This window comes from Larus michahellis, chromosome 8, assembly GCF_964199755.1.
Source record: "Larus michahellis chromosome 8, bLarMic1.1, whole genome shotgun sequence".
Taxonomy (NCBI): Eukaryota; Metazoa; Chordata; class Aves; order Charadriiformes; family Laridae; genus Larus; species Larus michahellis.
The window spans coordinates 55,328,992-55,351,736 of NC_133903.1; the positions used below are offsets into that span (position 1 = coordinate 55,328,992).

A 22,745-nucleotide genomic window follows, 5' to 3' on the forward strand; every position below is an offset into this window, starting at 1 on the left:
GAATTGAAAGACCGTACAGTTAAAGATCACATTTTCAAAGCTCTGTCTTTGTATCTGCATAAGCAAAGTGGTTGTTATTCTCCAACAAGCCTAGGAAATGGTTTGGATGCACAACCTGGGGTTCGCACATGCCGTTTCTCTCATTAGCACATACAAATCATATTGTCTAACTAGAGATTATCAGGAAAAAGCCGTTAAAATGCTGTATTACCACTTGAAGTTTTTTTCTCTATAGCCCAAACTAACTGTGTATGTATCACATTTTAAGGCAAAGAGGGAATATTACGTAAAAGCTTATTTTCTTACAGCTGCACCTTGAAGAACCAACAGAAATGATCCATGGACTTGCTTTAGGAAAATGGGAAAAGTTTCTAGACTAATTATTGCTGCAAGCAAAGCTCATTCTATTTTTCTCCTATATCATACGCGTAAAGCTCATATTGATGCAAGAAGAAAAGTCAAAATAAAAATAATAAAAGAAAAAAAAAAAAAGAAGGCAGCATAATGTGCAGAATTAGATTTCTAGCAAATCCTGAAAGAAGGACACCCTTCCTTTGGGTAGAGCAGGTGAGCGTGCCCAAGAGCTGTCAGCATTAGCGCTTTCATTGTCCAGTGGATGAGGGCTGCTCTACCCATTCAGCCCCAGAAACCTCAACGGGCTACGTGCTGTATTTTAAGAACGCCACCTGAAGTTCAACCTGATGGTACGTGTTGGATAAAGATTCTGGGAACAACGGTTTCTATCTTCCGTCGCTTTCTCCAGTCTGGCGTGTGCCACCCACAGCGAGGTCACACCGACTCCCCCACAGTCCTAGAGGAGAATTTCAAAAGCATTTCAAAAGCAATAGCGTGTTGCTTTTTCCTTTCAAGTTAATAGTAAAATTCCCACCGACTTCAGCGGGAGTATGGTTCGCTTTGAACACTTCAAATGCAAAGTGAAGCATGCAAAATACTGACGTAACAAAATGACATTTTTGAGCCATTTTTTTCAACTTAGCTTTAAGCTAGTTCGATCACCTACAGCTTTGCGGACACAGGTTCTTGTGGGTTTCCAACTTCCGGGGCTTGTTTCAAGGTTATATAGCAAGATGAAAAGAAAATAAGAAGACATTTTAAGCTTTTCCTGTTAATCTCTTATCTACGCTGTGAAAAGCAAGCTGCTTCTTTTGGTTTTGCTTTCCTGCTTCTTCGGTGAGTTCAGTAGTAAGAGTTAGAGCATCCACGTATGGCTAAGGAATCATTTTTCAGGGGTTTGCACTTACCTCATTCGATAATGGAGCCGGTGTGATGTTTTTTCATCTATCTTAAAGACCTTGTTTGGTGCATACCAGAGTTTTTTGTTTTCATCATAGAGGGCAAAGAGATTATGGCAGAGAGGAGATATAGCTGCCAGAGAAAAGTAAACAAACGTATGAATCACAAGGCTACAATATGTATACACACCTCAAAAACATAAATGCATAAAGCAAATACCTGATCTTGCAAAACAGACGGTAAAAAGCAACTGATACTGGGATTAGTTTAAAACAAACACTAGAAAGTTACAGTTAAAGTGGAACTGCAAGCTGTGCATTGGTTCACTCCACTGGTTTTATCGTGTATTAAACAGCAGATCATTTCAGCTACTTCTCACATTAAACTTATTCCAAAATCCTGACTTCGCCAAAGGTCTGAACTTAGGAGGAAACGACTTAAAAATCTTCACTTTTTCCAGATCACAAAAATGGGTGTTTTAACAAAACCACTCAGCAGTACAGCTTTGTTCTCGGTTTTCCTTTATTAATAAATATTACTCCTACAGCTGAAAGAGCAGGTTCTAATGAAAGGATGAACATCCCCTTCTCATTAGGACACACGCAGAAAGCTTTAACGTGTCATTTTTCCATTCTTTGCTCATTCAACAGAGGGTCTTCCAACAAAGAACAGACTTTGACTTGTATGTCTAGGCTGGCCCGCGTTAACTCTTGCATTTACATCATCCCAGATTAAAACAGGCTACGGTATGTTTACGGGTCTACTGTTGTTTGAATTCCTTGCTTCAGTTTCCTGCTCAATAGGAGGCAGTACCTTTTTGCCAAAGCCCCGCTCAGGGAGACAGCTCTGTTCCAGAGAGCACTGCAGCATTTTAAAATAGAACAGAATACAATTTTGTTGAGGTCCTGCAGAATTCAGTGAAACCATTTCTGCTGTGACTTGGGGAGAGAGAGCAGAAGGGAAGCAGGGAAGCCAAGGAAATAAAAACTGAACAGCCTAATTGCAAAGTTCACGAGAAGATGGGGCTGGGCAGCCGCTGCCTTCTGCAGGGCAACAAGCAGAACGTTGGTGTCATCCGTGGTTTAACTATTCAAGCTGTGATTTACAGCAGAGACCAGCATCGTGGGCTCGCTGAAATGGGTAAGGCTTTGCCCATGAGTGGGTACCTCACTGCCGTGTGCTGTAGGCTTAGCGAAAAGCGAGAGAAGGCAGAAGGAAGTTCCCTTAAGGAAAGGTCACTTTAATTCATTTCTTCAAAGGCTTTAAGCTTCCGATAGAAATTACTAGGAGGAGTCGCACAGTACGTGGGTTCGCACCGTGCACCGGGGCCCACGTTCATGAGGCTCTACCACAGATTAAATCCACTGATTCCAGTGGAATTATATATACATATTCAAATATTTTGCTGAGTCAAGGACCACAGTGACAAAGCAAGAAGTCTTCATTATACATTTCTGTATTACCACAATTGTGCACAGCTGGGTTAACTGTAACTGGGGAATTATTAGTACTACTGATAGAGTAACTCTGCAAAGAAATGTCAGGTAACAAAAGAAAAAATGAAACAGGGAAAGTATCTAATGGGTTCTCAAAAGTAGCATTGTTTTTTTTCTCATTAGCCCTCTCCAAAATGTTTTATCACATGGGACAGAACTTGTCAGGCTTACCAACTAGTATACGAGGTAAAACAGCCTTGTGTTAACTTATCTGTATATTGTGTCTCCTTTTCTCCTAAAAGAAGCCTAATCCCATCCCACCAAAATGAGAAAATCAGTACCTGTAAGCAGGGTGGGAAATCATTACTTTATGTGAATCTTAAGACTGTCTCTCTCACCATTTCTTCCACTCCAAACAGTTTAAGAACCGCCCAAACACGCCTTTGGCAAAGGTTTCCATCCTAGACTACATCACACGCATACTTCTACAAGCACTGACTCACATGCAAAGGAGGACACATCACTTTCAATACTGCCAAGCCTCGTCACTGAGAACTTATATAAAATCCATATACTCACAACACCTCTGGGCAGCTTCAATGCACAGCTCCTCCGAGGTAAACTCGCCACCCGTGTAACAAATGGGATCTTTATCTTGCAGGTAGAAAAGTATTTCTAAACCCTGATGCTGAGCTTCCAGATTTACTTCGCTCTTCTTTGTGCTCCTCATTTTTGCACAGAAAGCCATGGCTTTGCAATCTTCTTTTACGTTTAGATACTGAAAGCAGAGGAAGAACAGTTAAGCGAAATACGAAGAAGAGTTTGGGTATTTGTCAGAAGACAAATCCGTTGCTTAATAAGCCTACTGCATGCTATGATGGGCTAGGCGCAGCATTTCTCCAAGTCTTCACATTGGGAATCTGATTATTCAAAATCAGTACTTTTCACAAATGAGGGGAAAAGTGAAAAAAGAAATGTCGATGGTTTCTGGTAACTCTGTTCCGAATCATTCCCTTCTGTTCTGGTGGTTCCACAACTATTCCAGAAGGTTTCTCTTCTTACTGTAAAGCAGGAATAACTTTCACATCCTTAAGCACCTAACTGACTGAAAAACAATACTTGAGGCTGGGTAATATAAACAGTACGATTTATATTTCCTTTAAAAAAAAGGTTAGCTTCTATTTTTACAATCTCCTTAACAGCTAAATATTTCTGATGGTTTTCCCCCCTCTCACCCTTTGTTTTTTAAACTCCCGATACTTAACGTGTCATGGTGAGATGAGCTTTTATTGGAGACTTACTTTTTATTATTACTTCTCTCTGTCTCCAGAAGGAAAGGGTAGCACGAGCAGGTTTAACACAATAACTTTTAGACTGCCGAGAAAGCATACGGGACAGCTCTGACTCAAAAGAAAATGCGTGTTGCATTTTATACGCAGTGCTTAAATAGAAAGAGCCAGAAGGAAACAGATGAACACATACTCCATGTATTGTGGGGTCTGTGTTCCATGTTTTACTAAGCTTTAGCTCAATTAATAACAGAAGCCCAAACCACCAATTCTACAGTTTACGAACTTAATACTCCCACCGAAAAACAAACAAAACCAAACCTCAAAAGCTAACATACCTGCATTTATGTGACTGTCTGATCCTCTACGCAACTGAAGTGGATTATCTTCTCACTCTCCAAGAGCAACTTGACTCTGGCTGCGGAAAAAAATATTAAAATTGTCAGGAATGGCTTTGTACAGTTTGAGGCAGAAAATACACGGTCAGGCTGATAAAATGCAATCTGAGGTAATCTTTCCATTAATATAACTGAGATCCGGATCTAGTCTCAACCAAAGACAGTCATAGCAAGCATCTAGGAGTCTATGTAGGTTTACTGATTTCCTTCGACTCTTTGGGTGCGCTGGCTGAGATGCAGACTAAAACCAGGGGAAAAGCCTTGGTTATTCATTGTTGGTTTTTTTCATATTTTCAGAGTATCAGCCACCAGTTTGGTGTCGTACGCATTGCAACCCTTAGCTGTGACACCAAAGGAGCGTTCTTCTCTTTGCTTTGCCTCCCTCGTGGCTTCTGAAGTCACTTCATTTTTCACATTTTTTACTACATATTGCTAATTCCAATTCTTCCTTAGTCTCTATTGTTTCCTCCCCTTCCAGATTATCAGGTTTTTTCATTTTTTTTATTCACCTCCGCTGTATGAAAGGTACAGAGCCTTGGGTGGGCAGCACAGAATAAGGAAGCCACTCAAGGGAGTTTCACTGCAAGGGTAATATTTCTCTCAGAGGATCCTTGTTCACAAGGAGCACAGCCCATGACTTCCGTGCTTTCAAGCAGCCGGGGCACCTTCCAAGACTCTTTTTTTTTTTTTTTTTTTTAAGCCTTATCTGATACCACAAACCACTTCGGTATTCTGGGGCTGGTTTGCAAAACTCTCCCACCCAAAGTTACAGGTTATCCTTATCACCTGAAGCAAACCTGGAATATATCAATACCTTTTTTTTTTTTCCCAATAGCAGGCGTGACAGTGCCTCTATTTAAAGTATTGTCTGACGCCAGGGCTGCAAAACCAACAAGATGCTGCGGGAATACTTAAGAAGCAGAAGGGGGGAGAACGGGTGTTGGTAAGAAGTCTCCTTAGGCCCAGTCCTGATGCTGGAGCATGGAGCATCAGCAAAGGAGCTGGCACGCTTGGAAGGCATGCCTGTACGTTCCTTTCCAAAGGTGGAAAGGAACTGGCATGGGAATAAGCCAGATGGGGAAGGAGTCTGGACTTCATGGCGAGAAGAAGGATGGGGGGCTCTGTTCTGCATCTCCGGAGGGACTCCCGTGCTCTGGCAGTGGTCCCGCATCACTGCCTGCCAGCCACGGCTCCATGCTCTCAAGGGGAAACCATCCCGCTTCAGTCTCCCGGGACAGTCACTAACGAAGTGCGACAGCAAACCAAATGTGACAAAACGTCTCTAAACTAAATGTGACAGTACTGCTGGTTTGGTAAACGTCGCCCATCACTCATCTGAGGCTGAAAGACATTTGTATTCTCCATCCCTCCCTTTTTCTCTTCTCCCCTTCCTCTGCCAAAAGGAACTTTAAATGTGCATTGTTTCTGCTGCAACAGCATGAGGCCCTGATCTGATACAGCAGACTTCACTGAATATTGCTTTATAAGCCCTAGGCTTAGTCAGGAGAAAGTCTGACACTGCCACACAAGCTTTCCTTGTGCTTGGAAAGCGCCCAGCAAATGTGATACCATCATAGAAAAAAATAACATTTAACAGCACAGCACGTATTTACAATTAAACTGCATGTTCCTGCCATCCGTCCCACTTTAATGCTAAATTTGAGTTTCCAGACACATTCCCTCAGCAATAATATGGGGAAGAAGTAATTGAGCATGATTACTGGAACATGCAGACAAGCCAGTAATTATTTCTGCACAGCACCAGAAAATTTAAATGCAAAAGGTTAAAGATATTAGCTTTAATCTAATTGAAAACACTCCCTTTTAAACAACATATCTTATAACCGAAACTCAATATATTTTAATGTCTGTGTGGGCATAATATTAAAAAGATTGTCCAGACGTTTTAAAATGTGAAGAAAAATATAAAACCATTGCCTTCTGGCAGATTCATAAATCAAAATTGTTGCTTTTCAACACAGCGTTCTTTGGTTTTGCTTAATAGCTCGTATTCTTGTTTCTAATCACGGCAGCAATTCTCAGAACACAAAAGAACCTTAAGTGCTGCTTCGTTTATAATACGCTTCTGGGGATGAACCAAACAAACCAACATCCGAGCTCTAACTTACTATTTACTAACAACTTTTCCAGATAGTCCCATGCTCAACGCCAGGAATTGACCTTTTTTCAAAACGCATCTTAATCTTCCAAAGCTTCCACTGAACAAGACAAACTCCTGCTCGGTCTCAGCAGTAGCATCTCTCACCAGTCCTGCACAGTAATATTACCGTACATACAGGTCACGGCACCCGGTGACAGCCGGGACAGCGTCGTGGCAGTCCCTCGCTCCGGCAGGCACGTACAGGCGGCCACATGACTGTCCCCCATGCCAGGCTCACCCCGGGGATCGTGACTCACAGCTCCCCACGGCCATTACATTCGGTCTCTTGCAATCTTAAGCACCACATTACACACCCCTCATGCTTCATCTCAGGAATCCGAAGGGAATTTTTAGGTTTCAGAGCCTCAGAGGACCATTGTTTTTTGTGTATCTTCTGCAGATTATCTCCCTCCCTTGTGAGCGTTTCCCTGATGAACTTAGACGCCAGCTGTATCCTTCCTCAGACTGCATTTTGCGCCATGCTCCGCTGGTATCCTCCAGCAGGACAAGCTCCACTTGCCCCTGCTCATCCTTGCAGCATCTCTCAATGCTCAACCCCTCCTCGTCAAGCAGCTCGGCCCCAGGGGACAGCGGGAGGACCGCAGGGATGCTCTCAGTCGCTGCTGGGAGCAGCCTGACTGACAGGACAGCGTTTGCTCTTCCCAGAGCACATTTTCTCTTCACCTGTTTTCTCTTTCTCACGTTGGAAACAGTTTTTTGCGATGCAGGCTGCAAAGTATTTAGGGGAAGGTAGGGCAGCTCTTCTCGAGATACGCCTCAAAGCAAAGGGTTTCTCTGGTTATCTAAAACGCTGACCGATGTATACACACATACCTGCCACCTTCTCAAAAGTCTGTATTTCAGTCGCAGAATAACTCAGCTAGCCGGCGGGGTGAGCAAACCCCCAGCCCGCTGCACCACCAGCAGAGGGGGACAATGATTCATCCTTCTCGCCGTGGTTACAACCACAAAATTAGTGATGTTGGGTGCACACACGGGCACGATAACAAAACCATGCACCCATGATTGCCAAAACTCGCATCTAATCTCTTTGGACTCGGTCAACAAACAGCTCTGGGCCCACAGTCAGTATTTTTTTCCCATGCACGGATGACGCCCTCACACAATTTTGGTATCAGCTGAAAAGTTTAAAATAGGGAAAGGGAATTCTAGAAAGCGGGTTGTTCAAAATCAGTTTGCCTCTGGTTTGGCTATTAAACTATTAAGACTTCATGAAATATTTGGAAGAGAATAATATTTGGTAAAAAATGAAGTTCCTGTCTATGACTTGCCATGGCCAAGGTCTTCTCAATAAAAGCAGAGTGGTTCAAGCCCAATACTCCCAGCATTTCTAAGGAATAAAAAAACACAAACGTACAACACTATTTGTTAAATAACCCCTTTAAACTTTTGTATGCCTCAAAAATCAAGGAAAGAAAAGGCAGGGGCATAAATTAAATGCTTTAGAAACTATTTCCAAATCTTCCTTGAACGAGAAGGAAGGAGTTAATCCGCTGTCATGGAAGGAGGAGCGGGAAAGCCCACCAGGCTCTGAAGCCTCCTGTGACGCTGGGACACCTGTACCTGGCCCTGCCGAGAGCCTTCCTCAAGAAAAATACCCCGAAGCACAAAAAGAGCTTCCTTGAACAAGGGAACAGGATAAAACTGACAGCTGGGAGATACCTTGAGATGTCAGACACCAAGAGAAAATGGCTCCAAGCTCTACTGGGCGTTTTTGAGAAAACTCCGCTCGCTTCAGCTCAAACAAGGCTAGAGATGCCACGCAGCTTAGGCTCCCCACCCCAGCAGACCCAAGCATTTGTTGGGTTTTCACCCCAAATCAGTTTTCTCGCTCTCAGTGGGACACACTTACATTTCTGCCAGAAGAACTGCCGCAATTCCCAAAAGAGAGGCACTGCGACGTGGAGGAGAAGCAAGCAGAACCTCCAGGCCTGCCATCAGCTGCCGGAAAGCTGCTGCCCATCCTGGCTGGACCCCATGGACCCAGAACCCTTTGTTTTCCAGTCATAAATCTTTTTAATGGACAAAGGGAAAACATGAAACCCACACAGATTTTGAGAAGAAACCTCCTGGTGCACATCCACACTTAACCCGAGGCAAACCTGCACACTTGAGACCTGCTCGGATTTAAAATGCAAGTTTTTCTTCCTGCTCGTTTTGGGGAGTTCTGACAGGAAAACGAGACTCCGGCCGGTGTCGCGGACCCCCCATGCCAGCCCCGTTACACCACTGCCCCTGCGTTGCCCATGCTTCCACCATAAACAAAGATCATGGAAGCCAAATGCAAAGATGGAAGGTCTGTTTCTGGGGCAAAAGTCCCTAAAATGTGAGGAGAGGAAAATCCCAGATAAAGTCTGACCAAACCAGAACTCGGTTTGAAGCACCATTTGCAAGCTCTTCCTCTTTTGTCGCCTCTCAGCCAATTTAAGTTTCTGGTTTCATGACAGGGGATGTTTACGATTGCTTATGCTAAGAAAGAGATAGGCTTTCCTTAAGTGAGCAGGGCATGCCATTTTTGTAGCATTCATAGTTTATGTCAGCCTGAAAGTTCTCAATTATTATTATTTTTTCAAGAGAGGAGTAAAGAAACATGTCACAGCCCATACGGCATGGGACATGCATCTAATCTAGCGTAAACTATTAGAGACTCCTTTAAAATAAAACCAGGCGCTCTACTTAGCTTTTCAAATTTTAACACGAGAGAATGACAGTAGCGACACGATGGCAAACAGCGATGAAGAAGCACGTTAAAATCCCAAATCACTGCAGGCGCCGTCGCATCGCTGACCGAGCAGCCCCGGGAAGGAACAGCCACCGCTGCAGCAGGCAATGGTGAGACCAGCATCCATCAACTAAAGCTCATTGCAAAGAAAGAGGTAAAAACCTTGCAAAGAAAGAGGTAAAAACCTTTCCTTGAAGCAGAACACCACCATACACAGAGCTCCTTCAGGTCCACAACTCTTGTCCAACTGAGACTGAGGAGAGCAAAAGGCTCAGCACCACCCTCCCGTGTCTTCTTCTGACCCGTGGATGTGGCTCACGACACCAACTCAGCTCTCAACGCTCCTCTTCACCAATAATTTAAGATTAACTATGCTAACTACTATCTGTCCTCTTGTCCTCTCTTCTGGGGATGTTTCTTTCCAGTCACAGTAAAGAAAAAATGCTTTTAAAATTTTATTATTTTTTTTTTTAAAATTCAAGATCCAAAATACTGTAGGGCAGAATGAGGTTGCCTTTTTAACCGTATTTGGGTCCTTTCTGTGCATATGCAATATTTCATCATCTTTATGTATGTGATCACACGCTATTTTTCCCCCCCACACACAGGACACCCTCCCTCAATGCACAAATCAGTATTTATTTTATTTTAGTCTATCATTCAGAATGATGTCACCCCACGCTGTTCACCTCTGCCCCAAAAACAGAATTACTAATTCCCCCAGGGTTTTTCTACAGTATTCATTCTGCGACGTGACTGATCTGTGTTGTAAAACTTACTTCTAAAAATCAGGCTGAGAGCACAAATAACGGAAATTTTCAGCAAAAACAGTTCACGTGCAGCAAAGTTCTTAAGAACTGAAAACCAGGGCGCACTGTGATCGGGTGTGTCAGCCAGCCTTCATTACTCGCACGCTTACATTAACAGGTGTTATATATTTCCATTTTTAGCAGCCTAACTCGGAAAAGCAGAGGAGGCAGACTCCTGTTGCGTTCACTTACTGACTGCTTCGGACCAGACACAATGCTTTAGGAACCCACTCAATTCACTGTCGCACTATGAGAACCAGCCCTGCTCGTTTCCTGTGCTTTTCCAAGGCAATTTCAGCTACTTCTCTGAATTTCGTGACGTGTCACCTATGTAGGAAGAAGGTTTTCAGCTCGCTCAGAAAGCTGCGTGTTAATTTACCGCCTTTATTGTCCCGTCGGTAAGGGCTGCTGCAGATGCATGAGCACACACATGAACGCAAAGTCACATTTTCCTCTGTATTATCTGATCTTTCCAGCCTGATGTTCCTTTGGATACAGATTGGGCTTCTGTGAAATCAATGGAGACCAACAATTTCTATAGCTTGCTTTTAAACTATAGATGCGTACTTAATTCTTTCTCATCGACAATTTCTGGTCTAACAATAACTTCAAATGACACAATTCTTGAGAAGCTTACAATCTGTTACCACATCCTTGCATAACCAATACTAAACAATTTTCGCCTAAAGCGGTACCAATTTCCTTGGAGGAAAATAAGTTCATGTATCAAGCTTCAAGCCATCATGGAAACCTACCAAATAACGACATGATTTTTATGTAATTACCCTGTAGCCAATACTCCAAAACCTATTACTAGAGAAAAGTTCTTCCCCTCTTCCCCCCACCCCCCAAGCCATCTAAAAAAGAGCTTTATTACTAAGGTTGATGCTAATGGGACTGGAGGGGGATTCCAGCCTTAAAGAGATTTACACGGACAATCTGTTGTTATTCCTGCCTGGGACACACCATTAATGATCCTTTTCCTTCCTTTATGCTCTCCTCCATGCCCCTCACTGAAGTCCCCTCTCTGTGCGTGCCACTAGCACACAGCTAGAGGTTTGCACCTTTCAGATGTGATGGAAGTCCTCTGGCAAAAAGCCACGTCATCTTCCCAGCAATGAAGCAGATCTTCAGGAAACACGGCCTCTTCCTGGTGGCACTGCACTGATTTAAGGGGTTTCCTGAAGTTCAGATGCGTGGAAAAACTTTCAGGAAAATCAATCCATGTGGCAAAGACCTCCAAATCCATGGTTTTTTGGAAGAGAAAGTGTTAAGGGTGTGTGAAGCTTGCTCCTTCTGGGTTTACCTGACAAGCGATCCTCATCTGGTCACTAGAACTGGATGTGGCCAGACTACGCATGTGATCTTTGTGCCCCAGTTAAAAGCTAAAACTTCAGTGAAAGCTAAAATAGTGTGTCTCACAAGTGGGGCAGAGAGAGAGTGAACACGGGGTCACGTACATCAGCTCTGCTAAAGCACACTCTTTCAACTCAAGAGTTTTTGGCCAAACACCCAAGTTGAAGTCAGCACAGCACTTAGGTCTATGAGGAGGTGCTCAAGCCCAGGGAACGGCTCTGCCTTTTCCAAGAGAGGAAGACACCCTGATCCATTGCACACATCCATCAGAAAGGCAGGGGTGGAAACGAACATAAAAAGAATGGAAGAAAAAACAGTACAACATGTGTGACATTCTCCCTCTGCTGACTGGAAGACTACAGAGGGTCAGTATCTTCACACAGCTCACTGTGCCACGGGTGTACATGGCAAGAGCAGCATCTGGCTGGGATGGTGCTGTGATTTAGGAGCACAAGGGGGATTCAGTGTCCATCAACGTGCCAGGACTTCTAAAAAGCTTCTACACCTCCCTTCCTCCTCCACAAAACAACCTAATAATTCAAGCTTCCTTTGCTCCCTGAGTATTTAGGACCTACCAGCAGTCTTCCTAAGGAAGGAAGTTAAGAGGCTAACGCTCCTTCCTAAGCCACCAGAAAGGAGATGAAGCACTTTCATCATCCACACCTTCCAGATGAAGGCTCCTCTCTTTAACCGGACTAGAGCAAGAGAACTCGCTTCATCCTGCTGTCCTGAGCCTTAAGATCTCACAGAAGCCACCATGATGAAATGTTTGACACAGAAACCTCACATCTGGGGACTTGCTACGCATCTACAGGTTCTCCTCCAAGTTCTCCTCACAAGCCAAGAGTTTTAAGCCAGAACCCACCGATCTCCACCTTATTCACTTATCTAATTTCATCTGCTCAAGCAGTCTGCGTGTGGAAAAGAGATGAACCCCAGGTCCTAGACATGACACCCTGGCACAGCACTGTTCCAAATCCAACGCTCTTCTGATGGGTAACTATTTAGACTGAGAGTCTACCTGGGAGGGGGCTGTTTGTACCCCCGGCTGCAAAACCACTACATCAGCTTTGGCATAATACCAAGATGATACATCCCTTCAGGTACAATGACCGCCTCCATGATCCACGGGCGCTCCCCAACAAGGGAATCCTACATTTTACTGGCTTTTAAGGAAAAAGAAAGCTTAGATTTATTATCACTGCACCCGGATTTCCGATCACGTCTTAGAACTTCAGTAAGAAACAAACCAAAACAAGCAAACAGCTGATGTCTAGCAAAGTCAAGACCGGGGAGACAGCACAAGAAACACTATCAGCATGTCTTTTCTGCAAATGAGGAGAGAAGGAGAAATTAAATGACTTGCCAACTTACCCAGGAAATCAGCAACAGCATTGGTAATTAGCCTGGGTCTCCCACGTCCCGCTCTGCAGCCTCTAACGTGAGAGGTAGAATTAGAAGCAATAGCTCCTCCAAATACCAACAGCCTCAGTAGGCGGACTTCACAGACGCTACAGCTTTCTAGTTCGAGAGTATGTAAAACCTGCAAAGGGGCTGGGACTTCTTGGTGACCACACAGCTACTGCAAAGCTCCCCTCCTCCGAGACTCACCGGCTGTTCACAGACCACTCTAGCAAAGCTCCCAGCGCAGTAACCACACGCGGTCATTTCCCTCGTGCTCAGCCTTGTAGCCACTTCCTTGAGAGCAGCCACAGATGTTCTTAACCTTTTTCATTTTCAAATCGTATCACAAAATGGAGACTCTCATCCCAGTTCTCTCCACCCCCTGCTTCCTCCTCCCCGGAGCTGGGCAGCAGTAACTGCACAGGCTGCACATTATGATGGTGGCAGCAAAGAGGGACTGCAAGCAAGCCTCTGGCTCCCTCCTCACCCCCACCATCAGCCACCCCGTGCATGGAGGTCACCGGCCTCAGAGAAGGAATGGGTGAGACGGGAGGTTTTGCTACAGCAAATATTCGTTACCCCAGAGGAGGAACTTGCCCAGAGTCATTCTGCAATGGGGCTGAGCTGCCCAGGATCAGTTCTGGCACCCTAGCACCTCCCAAAGAGCAGGAATTACTGGCGGCAAAGAGCAACCTCAAGTTGACCACAGCAGCCCCCAGAAGAACAAACTGAGATACTGGCACCTCTTTGCATTTTACCTGGTTTAAAAGTAACTTGTTGCCATAAGCACTTAAATCCCTTACAAAGACCTTAAAGAGTTTTATCGACGTGGTCAACATCTACTCTGCATACAGCAAGACACTTGAATCCCCTAGATAGCTTTATTCACGAAGATTTCTGGTAGTCGCGTGCTTCCTGTGGTGGCTTTGCACTTCGGTAAGTGTTTTTTGATGGTTTGCCTTTTTCTTTTTTTATTTTTTTTTTAATGTGGTGAGAAGACATTGTTAAAGTTCACTCTTAAGGGCTCGCCATTTAAATCAAGTCATAAACAAAAGCAAACAAAACTTTGGCTTTCTGTTCAGAACAAACCACCAACAAAGACATCCCCTAACCAACAAACATTCTTTCTATAATATAGTTGCAAAACCATCCAATTTCATAGCAAACTTTGGATTTGCTATTGGCAGCTAGAGCAATTTGATCTTCCAAGTCTCTGACCCCTCTCTGTGTTCTCTGCTCATCTTTTACGAAGTTAAAATCCCCCCGCTGTAACACTGGTAGCCCCAATACTGGAACACTGCACGCAATTCTGGTTGGAGAAGGTACGGCCAGATGACACAAAAACAGTCTTAGGGTTAAAGATAGTGTCTCAACTAAAGCCGTTTCTGTTAGGCACTGTATATATATATATATAGTTCTGACACAATGAAGTAAAAAGCTGAGATTTGAAGTACAGAAATCTCTGCAAGGTGCTCTGGTAGCGAAGGAGATGCTAACTGTAGCTGTGTGGTCCCATAAGTCACAGTGCAAAAACATCTGTAAAGGCCACCATACATGGTAAACCAGAACAGGAATGGAGTAACAAGAGAAATTTCAATGGGATTTCAGATCTGAGCACAGACCAGCTCTGGTCTTACCGACAGGGCTCCAGGTTAATTCAATCTGGCAAAAAACTTTTGAGGTACAGCCTTATGTACAGCTACCAAACAAAAGTCGCCAGCCTCTTCCTCCTCCCGTCCTCACCAAGCTCCTCTGGCAGCAGCACACCTTTCTTTCAGTTAGCTCTGCCTGACTGCTCGGATCAGCGTGTGCCGTGCTCCAACCAACACAACTACTGAAACCAAGAAAGAAAAACGTGCGTCATCAACCCCGAGGAACTTTCAGGTGGCACCTCTGTCCCTCAGGCAGAACCTAACTCCTGGAAAACCTGCCACCTGGCAAGAGCGAAACTCAGCAAGAAGAAACAGAGTTTAGCTTCAGTTTTTCTCTCCCAGCATCTGTATTACGAATATGGCAATACCACCCAACAGCTAGCACTCGCACGGCATTCCTTCACTCAGATGGCCTCGAGGGGACTCCAGCTGGTCTGTCTCCACAGTGTGAAGTCCTACTAACCTCAGGAAAAAAGCTCAACTCCTGACTGTGTTTCCAGGTCTATAAAGTTAGAGAAACGCTAGTCCAAAGAGCAGTGTTACCTCTTCCTCTGCCAGATATAAGCTGCATTATGATTTCTGCTACGTCGCACAAACCACCACCTACATTTGAAAACAGATCGGAGCTCTCCTCTCCACGACTGCAAGCAGAGTGACTCCAGCTTTCCCTGCCCATCCCACCGTCACACACCGTGCAGGCCACCAAAGCATCCCGGGCAGTGAGCTACCAGTACCTCAGTCTATGGGGAAACTGCTCCTTCATATCAACGGATCATTTTCCTTGCTTGTGAGGTAATTTATACGCAGATGTTCTCTTGCAAAAGAGTTAGCAAGTGTTGCCATGGAAAGCCACAGCCATCTGAGACCAATTTACAGAAAGAAATGAGGTCCACAGTAGCTATGCCAATGCCACCCACAGCTTTGAAAATCAAATACACTGACCTTCAACAAAAAACTATTTGCTGGGAAACTAATAAAGGAGAGTTAGTCAAAGTAACATTTCAACCTTGTCTTACTGTACCGATTAACTACTATATTTTGAAGAAGCTTTTGCTTTCTCAGCCACTGGGCTTCACTCTTCCAATAAACAGTATGACCAAAAAAAAAAAAATTTATCTAGATTTAGCCACATAGGTGCACAAAAGACACGTTCAACAGGAAGTGAACAATATGGAGTTTTCCAACCCGAAAAGTCCCCATGAAAATTTATTAGGCTACACTGGTTTACTGTGTATTGAAAAAATGTTCTAAGTTTAGAAAAGCTGGGGGAGAGTGACTACCTTAGCACTTCCCGTTAAAAACCAGCTAACCCAAAGGAGAGGCCTCCGACAGTCCCGTCTCAGCCTCCACCAGCGACACCTGGGGACGAGACCTGTACACAGGGACAACAGAGGTGCACGCTGACAGAGGACCCGCTCACCAAACTGCGAGGACCGAAGTGGCTCAAATGTGGTATTTGCTTTTAGACTCTTCTGGAAAGCAAAGGCTGGTTGTAGAGGTCAGCGGTGGGTGGACTCCAGAATAGGAATGGTCTCTGCAGATAGTTCACTGTCACTTCAGCTAACGAGTCCTAATGTCATTTTCCAGCCATTGTATTTTGTTATCTGTGCATGTGGAGACAAACTAATGAGGCATATTTGGCTCAGTTATCCACCCTTCCATGGGTTTTTCTTTGGCTCAAGTGAAATCTCACTGAACCGCATTCAAGGGATTGCGCCAGGGATGGGCGTTCAGGAGATGGCAGCGGGGACCCAGGCAGCCTCATGCCAATGTCCTGATGATTGCTCTCTCACTGCAGGTATGCATCAAATACATTAAATATATTTAAATGGCTTTTCATACTGGCTCCCACCATCATGAGAGAGACCAGAAGGAAGATCAATCCCCAGAAAGGAAAACCACAGTCAAGTTCTGTCATTGCTATTTGAAGCTAATTGTATTTTATAACTTTTAATTTAAGCAGCTACTCCTCAACAGTACAGTATATATCCACTGGCATGCTCAAACCTGTGCGCATTTTCCGAAGTATGTGTATGACTAGAGATGAGAAAGATTTACTGCCATTGAGACATAATTTTTAATAAGAGTGGGAAATACAGTTCGTTGTTGGGATACAGTCCACCTGTTGGGATAAACACACGTAGCAATTACTTTTTATTATTGACTAATCACCAGAGTACACCTGTATTAATGGTGAGCTGTAAACACATTTATCCCTATTGGAGGAAGGAACGGTGACTAGTCAATTGGCTTGTCTGAAGCAAAATGAGACACAACACTGAAGTCCCTCTTCCAAGCCCATTCAGTCCATTCCATGGGTTTATTTTTGGCTTATTTTCTGCTCTCCTCACCATTTCACCAAGGGCAGAGCTTCTCGGGGCAGGCAGCGGGTCAGCTCGTCCGCAGGGACTGCTGTGCCACACGCCGCAGCCTTACCGCCAAGGACTTCTCGTGCTTCGTTTCACCCATCCCGAAGGCCAGCCAGGGGCGGCCACAAGCGTGTGGAAAAGGGTACGGAGCATGGCGTATAAAACAACCTTTCGAGAAAAAGGATCACAGTGACAAAACTTGAAGCTGGTTTCTTTTTAGTCTCTGCCTGAAAATCAATGGGGTAGACACTCCTCTTTTCAGAATGCCGAGGACAGTTACACCTCTTCCCCCACAAAGGAGCAGTGCGGCTGACAGCTGAAAAATGAGTTTGCACTGACCTTTACTCACCTCGGCCTCAGGTAAATGGTTTGTTAAGAAAGCAGCTCTCTTCAAAACAGGTTTCGCAGACAGAGACGAGAGGGGACCCTGGCAATACCTGCACGTTGCCCTGCTTCCCACAGACCTGGCTAAATGCAGACATCTCTCTGCCTTTCAGCTAGACACGGTGTGCTCCTCTCATAGACAATCCAGACAATTAAGTCCAAGATGCATTTTCTCTCACCCTGAAACAGAAACCTGAAGTAGGTTGGATGAGGTTTCCAAGTCTTCCCTTGGGCTGAGAAGGGATCTCAGACATCTGCATCTAAGCTTGTCTCTTTACGCTGGGGATTCAAACACTGGATGAGCAGACTCTCCCCCAGAATATACTTCAGTTTGCTTGCAATTACTTTTATATTCTCAGGCTTTAATGAATCCTTATATTGTCTGTCTTATCTAAAAAGTCCTAAATATCATCTGTAAAGGTGATAAAGAAATGACATGGTACAGGTCTCACCCTAAATCATCCCTAAATCCCAACTGCGATAGATTGGAAAACACATCATCATTTTGCACAGCTGCAGGCTCTTTTCTTCCTAAAAATCATCAAATACTAGTAAATTGGCAGAAACAAAGGAATTCAATTGGTGAAAGCCCAATGAAGCTATTTAGCAAGTTGTCTGAATAGACAGCTAGAGCTCTGCCAAATAACAAGGATCCTTGTGCCTCCCTTTGGTGACCGAAAAGCGGAGTCTGAGCCACGGTGACTGTCCAGTTATAGGGTTGGACGCTCCCCCTCAGATAACTTTTGGCCTCCTGTGTCCAACCCAGCAGACGGTGCTTGCTGCTTTTTCACGTCCATGCGCACACACGTAGAGTCATCAGCTGCTCCTTTCAACGTAAACGTGGTGTCAGTCACACCTCAGATGCCCTCTGGACATCATGACAGCAGGCGCCCTCCATGGTTTCATCCCGATTCTCCTACGATTTCAGAACATGGGATAGCTGTGATGTTATGAAGGCCAGGCTGCCACCTCTAACTGCTGTCTTCTGCTTCAAATAGAGGAACACCCTGATGTTCTTCTAGTATCAGCTTTATCTCCCAAGACAACTAAAGTAACTGACAATTTAGTGTTTAAGCACAGGCAGAATTTGCCAGAAGCACCTTGTTCTGCAGGAACACAGAGCTGAGAAGGAACCCGTAAATCCAGTCCACTCCTCCCCATCACCTATTAACACAGACGTGTTTCCCCAGCTTGCACATACCTGAACCGATAATCTGAGCAAAGCAGTCCAGTGTTTCAAGACACCGTATCAGTAATTATGGATTTTTTCAACCAACCAAAGTTCTAACAATGATTTTCAGCAAGTTCTTTACTGAATTTCCACTTGCCAATGTAACTGTGAATGCTACGGCTTGACCTGGTGCACTTGGTACAATTAAGAGAAATCCTGGTGTGTGTCTTGTGTCAACTATGAGCTATATCCCAGTATCGCCCTGTCAAGCAAACTAAATATTTACACACAATTCATTCAATCTCTTGGACAAATACATATGCTATTTTTAACTCACCAGCTAAACAGGAGTAAATTTTACACGTTTACCTCAGAGTTGTGCCAACTGTAGTTCAAAGGCGGTAAGATATGTCAGTGCCTTTAGTGTACAACGGTGAGCGGCGGGGCTTTATTTTTCTTTTCTTAGGGAGTCCTGTTTGGGTTACGGACTTGCATTTGTTCTGCAAACCGCACAATTATCCTGTCGCTGGAAATTTGGTGCCAGAATGACTAAAGCTGGTCTTTACACTCATCCATACCCAGACGCTTAGGCATTTGACACAGAGGTGGCAAAGCACTGGATCCCACCCCGCACAATTTCACCCTGGCAGTCTAAGTACTTTTCTGCCTAGAAAGTCCTACACCTCTTCCAGTTTACCAATCCAGTTTAACTCTCCTACAAAATTCTGGTAGGGCTGAATCATCTCATGTTTCTCTTCTTAGAAAACATTTGCTTGTCCGATTTCTGCAGCTGCTGCCTGGTACCTTGGTGGTCTTCCCTTTAAGAACAAAATCAGCCCCCTGCGAGTCTTACACACAATGTATGAAAGCTGAAAAAGAAAAGCCTGAGTAATATATACTCTGTATTTCAGAATACCAAGTGGCACTCTTCAAAGCACAACTGTAAGGTCCGTCCAAAGTCAAAAATTACGAGAGGAATATAAATTTTTACATTTTCAGGACTCTATCAGCATTCCCAGTAGTGTCTTTAGATTATGGAAATTTACAGTAGCTCACTGTTTCTCAATTTCCAGTTTTGGCCAAGAGCAGTTTCATAAGAGTTTATGGCCAATTCACTCTCCAGTCCAGGTATAATTTTATTTCAGTTCTGTAGGAGCACATAGCAGCAGACATCGCTTAGCTGCAGTTCTCCCTCCCTCTCTTGTGATGCCTCTCGTAACAGCAGCTTTGGATCCAGGACCAGTATCCGTCTGCTGTGACTCAACACCCACAAATCCCTGGGTCTCGCTTTTGCCACTGATGAGTCCCAAGATATTAGTTGTACAAGCCACAGGTCAGCCTTTCTTCCCAAGAGGCTGATAACAAAAGTTATCTTGGCTTCAGCAGCTCGAGCAGGTCCAGTTTACCCACACTCTACCAAAGAGCCTCTGGCCTGAAGAACCGTGACCCCAAAAGCCCTCCCCACCTCCAGCGCCAACACAAAGCTCAAGCAACTTGGCTGCGCACTGGGAAGGGTTTTCAGCAGCAAGAAAAGAAAGCAGTTTCCAGCCAGCATATTGATTCCACTGCCGCTCCGCAGCAAACACCCCAACCCATGGCTACAGTCATTTCTGCAACACCTTGTAAGCGATGGGGAGAGGGGGGGAGAGGCAGAGGCAGACCCATGTCACAGCGAATCCACCAGCCACACTCTTGCACCTTCTCTGGCCCCAGCCCAAATCCTCACTCAGCAGCAGTAAACAGGAAGCCACTGCTGAGCTCCATGACACATATGGGCACCCCAAGCAACCTCCTGAACTTCTGCGTCCTGCAAATACAGGTGTCAATATCTGCGAAGAGAATATCTACACCTGTAAGGGAGTCAGGGCTGCACCTTACTGGTCATCACAGCTCCACAAGCTGAACACGCTTCTGCCCTGGCGAGGGCAGCACCCTAAGATTATGTAAATTGCAAGCAGGGTTTTACAACAGAAAAGCTGTGACTTGTATATTCCATTGTAGTTAAAACCAAGGAATATTTCTTAAATATATTAAATCATGTCCCATATGAAATGGATTTCCACCTGGTGAGGCAGAAAACCACCCCTAGGTGGTTTAGTAGCTACCAAGCTACTCATCACCACCCCTCCTCGCCGCTTCAACTGTGCCACTGCTGATCTGTCGCAAGGTCCGGCCCCGATGCCAATTTATCTGTGCGGGTCTGGATGCAATGCTGTGAATACTGGACTGCAGTACTTCTGGAAGCATCAAGCAGAACAAAATTATGCTAAGACCTAAAAATCTTGGAAAAGGCAGGAATGAAGACATCACTACAAATCAACAAAATGAGCTCCTGTCATGAAACGTGGCTTTAAGAATTTACTACAGCTTTTAACTGCCTTTCCTGTAAAGAGCTTAGTACAGTAAATGTGAGTAAGCAAATATTAAAAATAGCTAAGCAAGGACACTCTTGTTCAATCGCTTTTAGCACTGACTCAGACACGTATGACTCACCCCAAGCACCTCAGCCGTATCTGTTTTCCCAGGGCTGGCAGTAACACCTCTGACTTCACATACTGGACAACACCACGGCCGATCTCGGGACCTCCAGGACGGACGGGTCATGTGTGTCAATACTCACCACTAAAGTTTCATAAGCATTTTCTACGTGTTCTTGAAACCTTCAACATCATTTCTAAGTAAATGATTCACAGGATTACACTACAAAGGACTGAAAGCCGACATTGAAAAGGACTAGAAATTAAGGAGTTGTCAGGCTTAAATCACTCTCAACAAGTTTGACAGGCAATTATCAAGCATCTTTCTTCAGAAAACAGTTTCTTACCCTCTCTTCCTCCTAACTGCAGCCACATTGAGTTACTGTGTCGCCCTCCAACAAGATCATCCTCCTAGAAATCCACATGTTGAGTAGACAGGCTTTCCGAATGCAGTACCTTTGCCATTCTTTGTTCAAACCACCCAAAAAATCAGAGAAAAACCCTTCTAAAACAATTCATAGTCTTATTTACTGGAGTTTACAGGAACTAGTCATCTCATATGGGGAAATTCCACATAGTTAAGTTCGTAACTTTTATACTTCAACTGTACATTTACGATCAAAACATCAGAGGAGAATGGAAAAGCCATTACAAAACCTTCACAATGTACAATTTAATCGAGCTAATCAGATACCAATTACAATGTGGTTAATGCTACATATATGCTATAAGTGGCAATATGTGATCCTGAACATTTTATGTATGTAAGTACTCCACCAGAACTATTTATGTGCTTAAAAATCATGTATACCAAAGTCTTTGCCAGATTTGCAATAATATCCCCTGACCCAAATAACTTAATTTTGACATTCATGCCTTAAAAGAGATCATAAAGAAAATGACAAAGGGAAGAAGAGAGGGAGGCCAGTGGCAGCAAAGCAAGGTTATACAGTTAATCTGTATATATATCCACTACAAGTTATGTCAAGTTTTTATTATATCTTCATTTTTCACCAGGATAATAACAACTGTTAAGTTTCTTTTGGGATTGAGTGGCTTTTTTGGACACCAAGGGAAAAGAAAATGCAGGAGGAGAAGCACTAACCTAAAACCCTTAAGAAAAATACTTGATATTTTAGGGAGGTCCCAAGTGCTACATTTGCACTACTTTATTAGGTACCTTATGCATGAATTACTCATGGTAACTTTCTCCCCATATTAGTTAAGCCAGCCTCAAATATTATCCCTTTCTGCTCTTCTTTGCCAGGAAAAGCATAACATGACTAGTTTGGGGGATGTTTTCAGCATAACTCATTAGAAAGAGAAGATAAACATTATGCCCAGACTGACCCGTTTGCTTAATTATCAAACAACATTTGCCAGCTTCTAAAACTAACAAAAACTAACAGTAATAAAGTCCGAGCTCAAACTGTCAAGTCAGAAAAACAGGAACTGCGCTCTAGACTTGGGGTTTCGTATTTCCCCTTCTGAACCTGATACCAGAACTAACAATGTATTTTGCGTCTAAGAGACCATGAGACACCAAACCTTCCAAATTTAGGGGAGGGGGGAGGGTAAACTTAAAATCAATTATTTGCCACAAAGGCTCAGTTCTAACTTTGACTACACAGACAGCTTCACACGCCATACGCTCCTTTTCATAATTCCACCAATGAGAAAACCTAGAAGAGTGAATACAGCTGAAAAGGAATGGCTACCAGAGGGGTCCCTCCATGAAACCCCACCGCCGAGAAAATTAGGAAAGACAGAGGGGAAAAAATGCAAAGAAGGAGAGGGGCGGGTCTGAGGAACTTTAAATCACACCTCTCCCCTCTTTTTATA

At 44.1% G+C, this 22,745-nt stretch overlaps 1 protein-coding gene across 2 annotated transcripts in view; it reads right to left on the reverse strand.

The window, feature by feature from the left end:
• The window catches only part of JAK1 (Janus kinase 1), a 64,731-nt gene that overhangs the window by 28,168 nt on the left and 13,818 nt on the right, over positions 1-22,745 (reverse strand). Inside the window, exons 1-4 of one of the 2 annotated variants that reach the window (XM_074598627.1) lie at positions 12,821-13,222; positions 4,318-4,397; positions 3,270-3,468; positions 1,263-1,386 (exon numbers count right to left, since the gene is read on the reverse strand). In XM_074598627.1, coding sequence (XP_074454728.1) covers positions 1,263-1,386; positions 3,270-3,468; positions 4,318-4,323 — 329 coding nt within the window. In that variant the 5' untranslated portion in view covers positions 4,324-4,397; positions 12,821-13,222. Of the gene's footprint in view, positions 1-1,262; positions 1,387-3,269; positions 3,469-4,317; positions 4,398-12,820; positions 13,223-22,745 lie in introns of those variants that run through there. The other variant, XM_074598629.1, reaches the window with a different exon arrangement.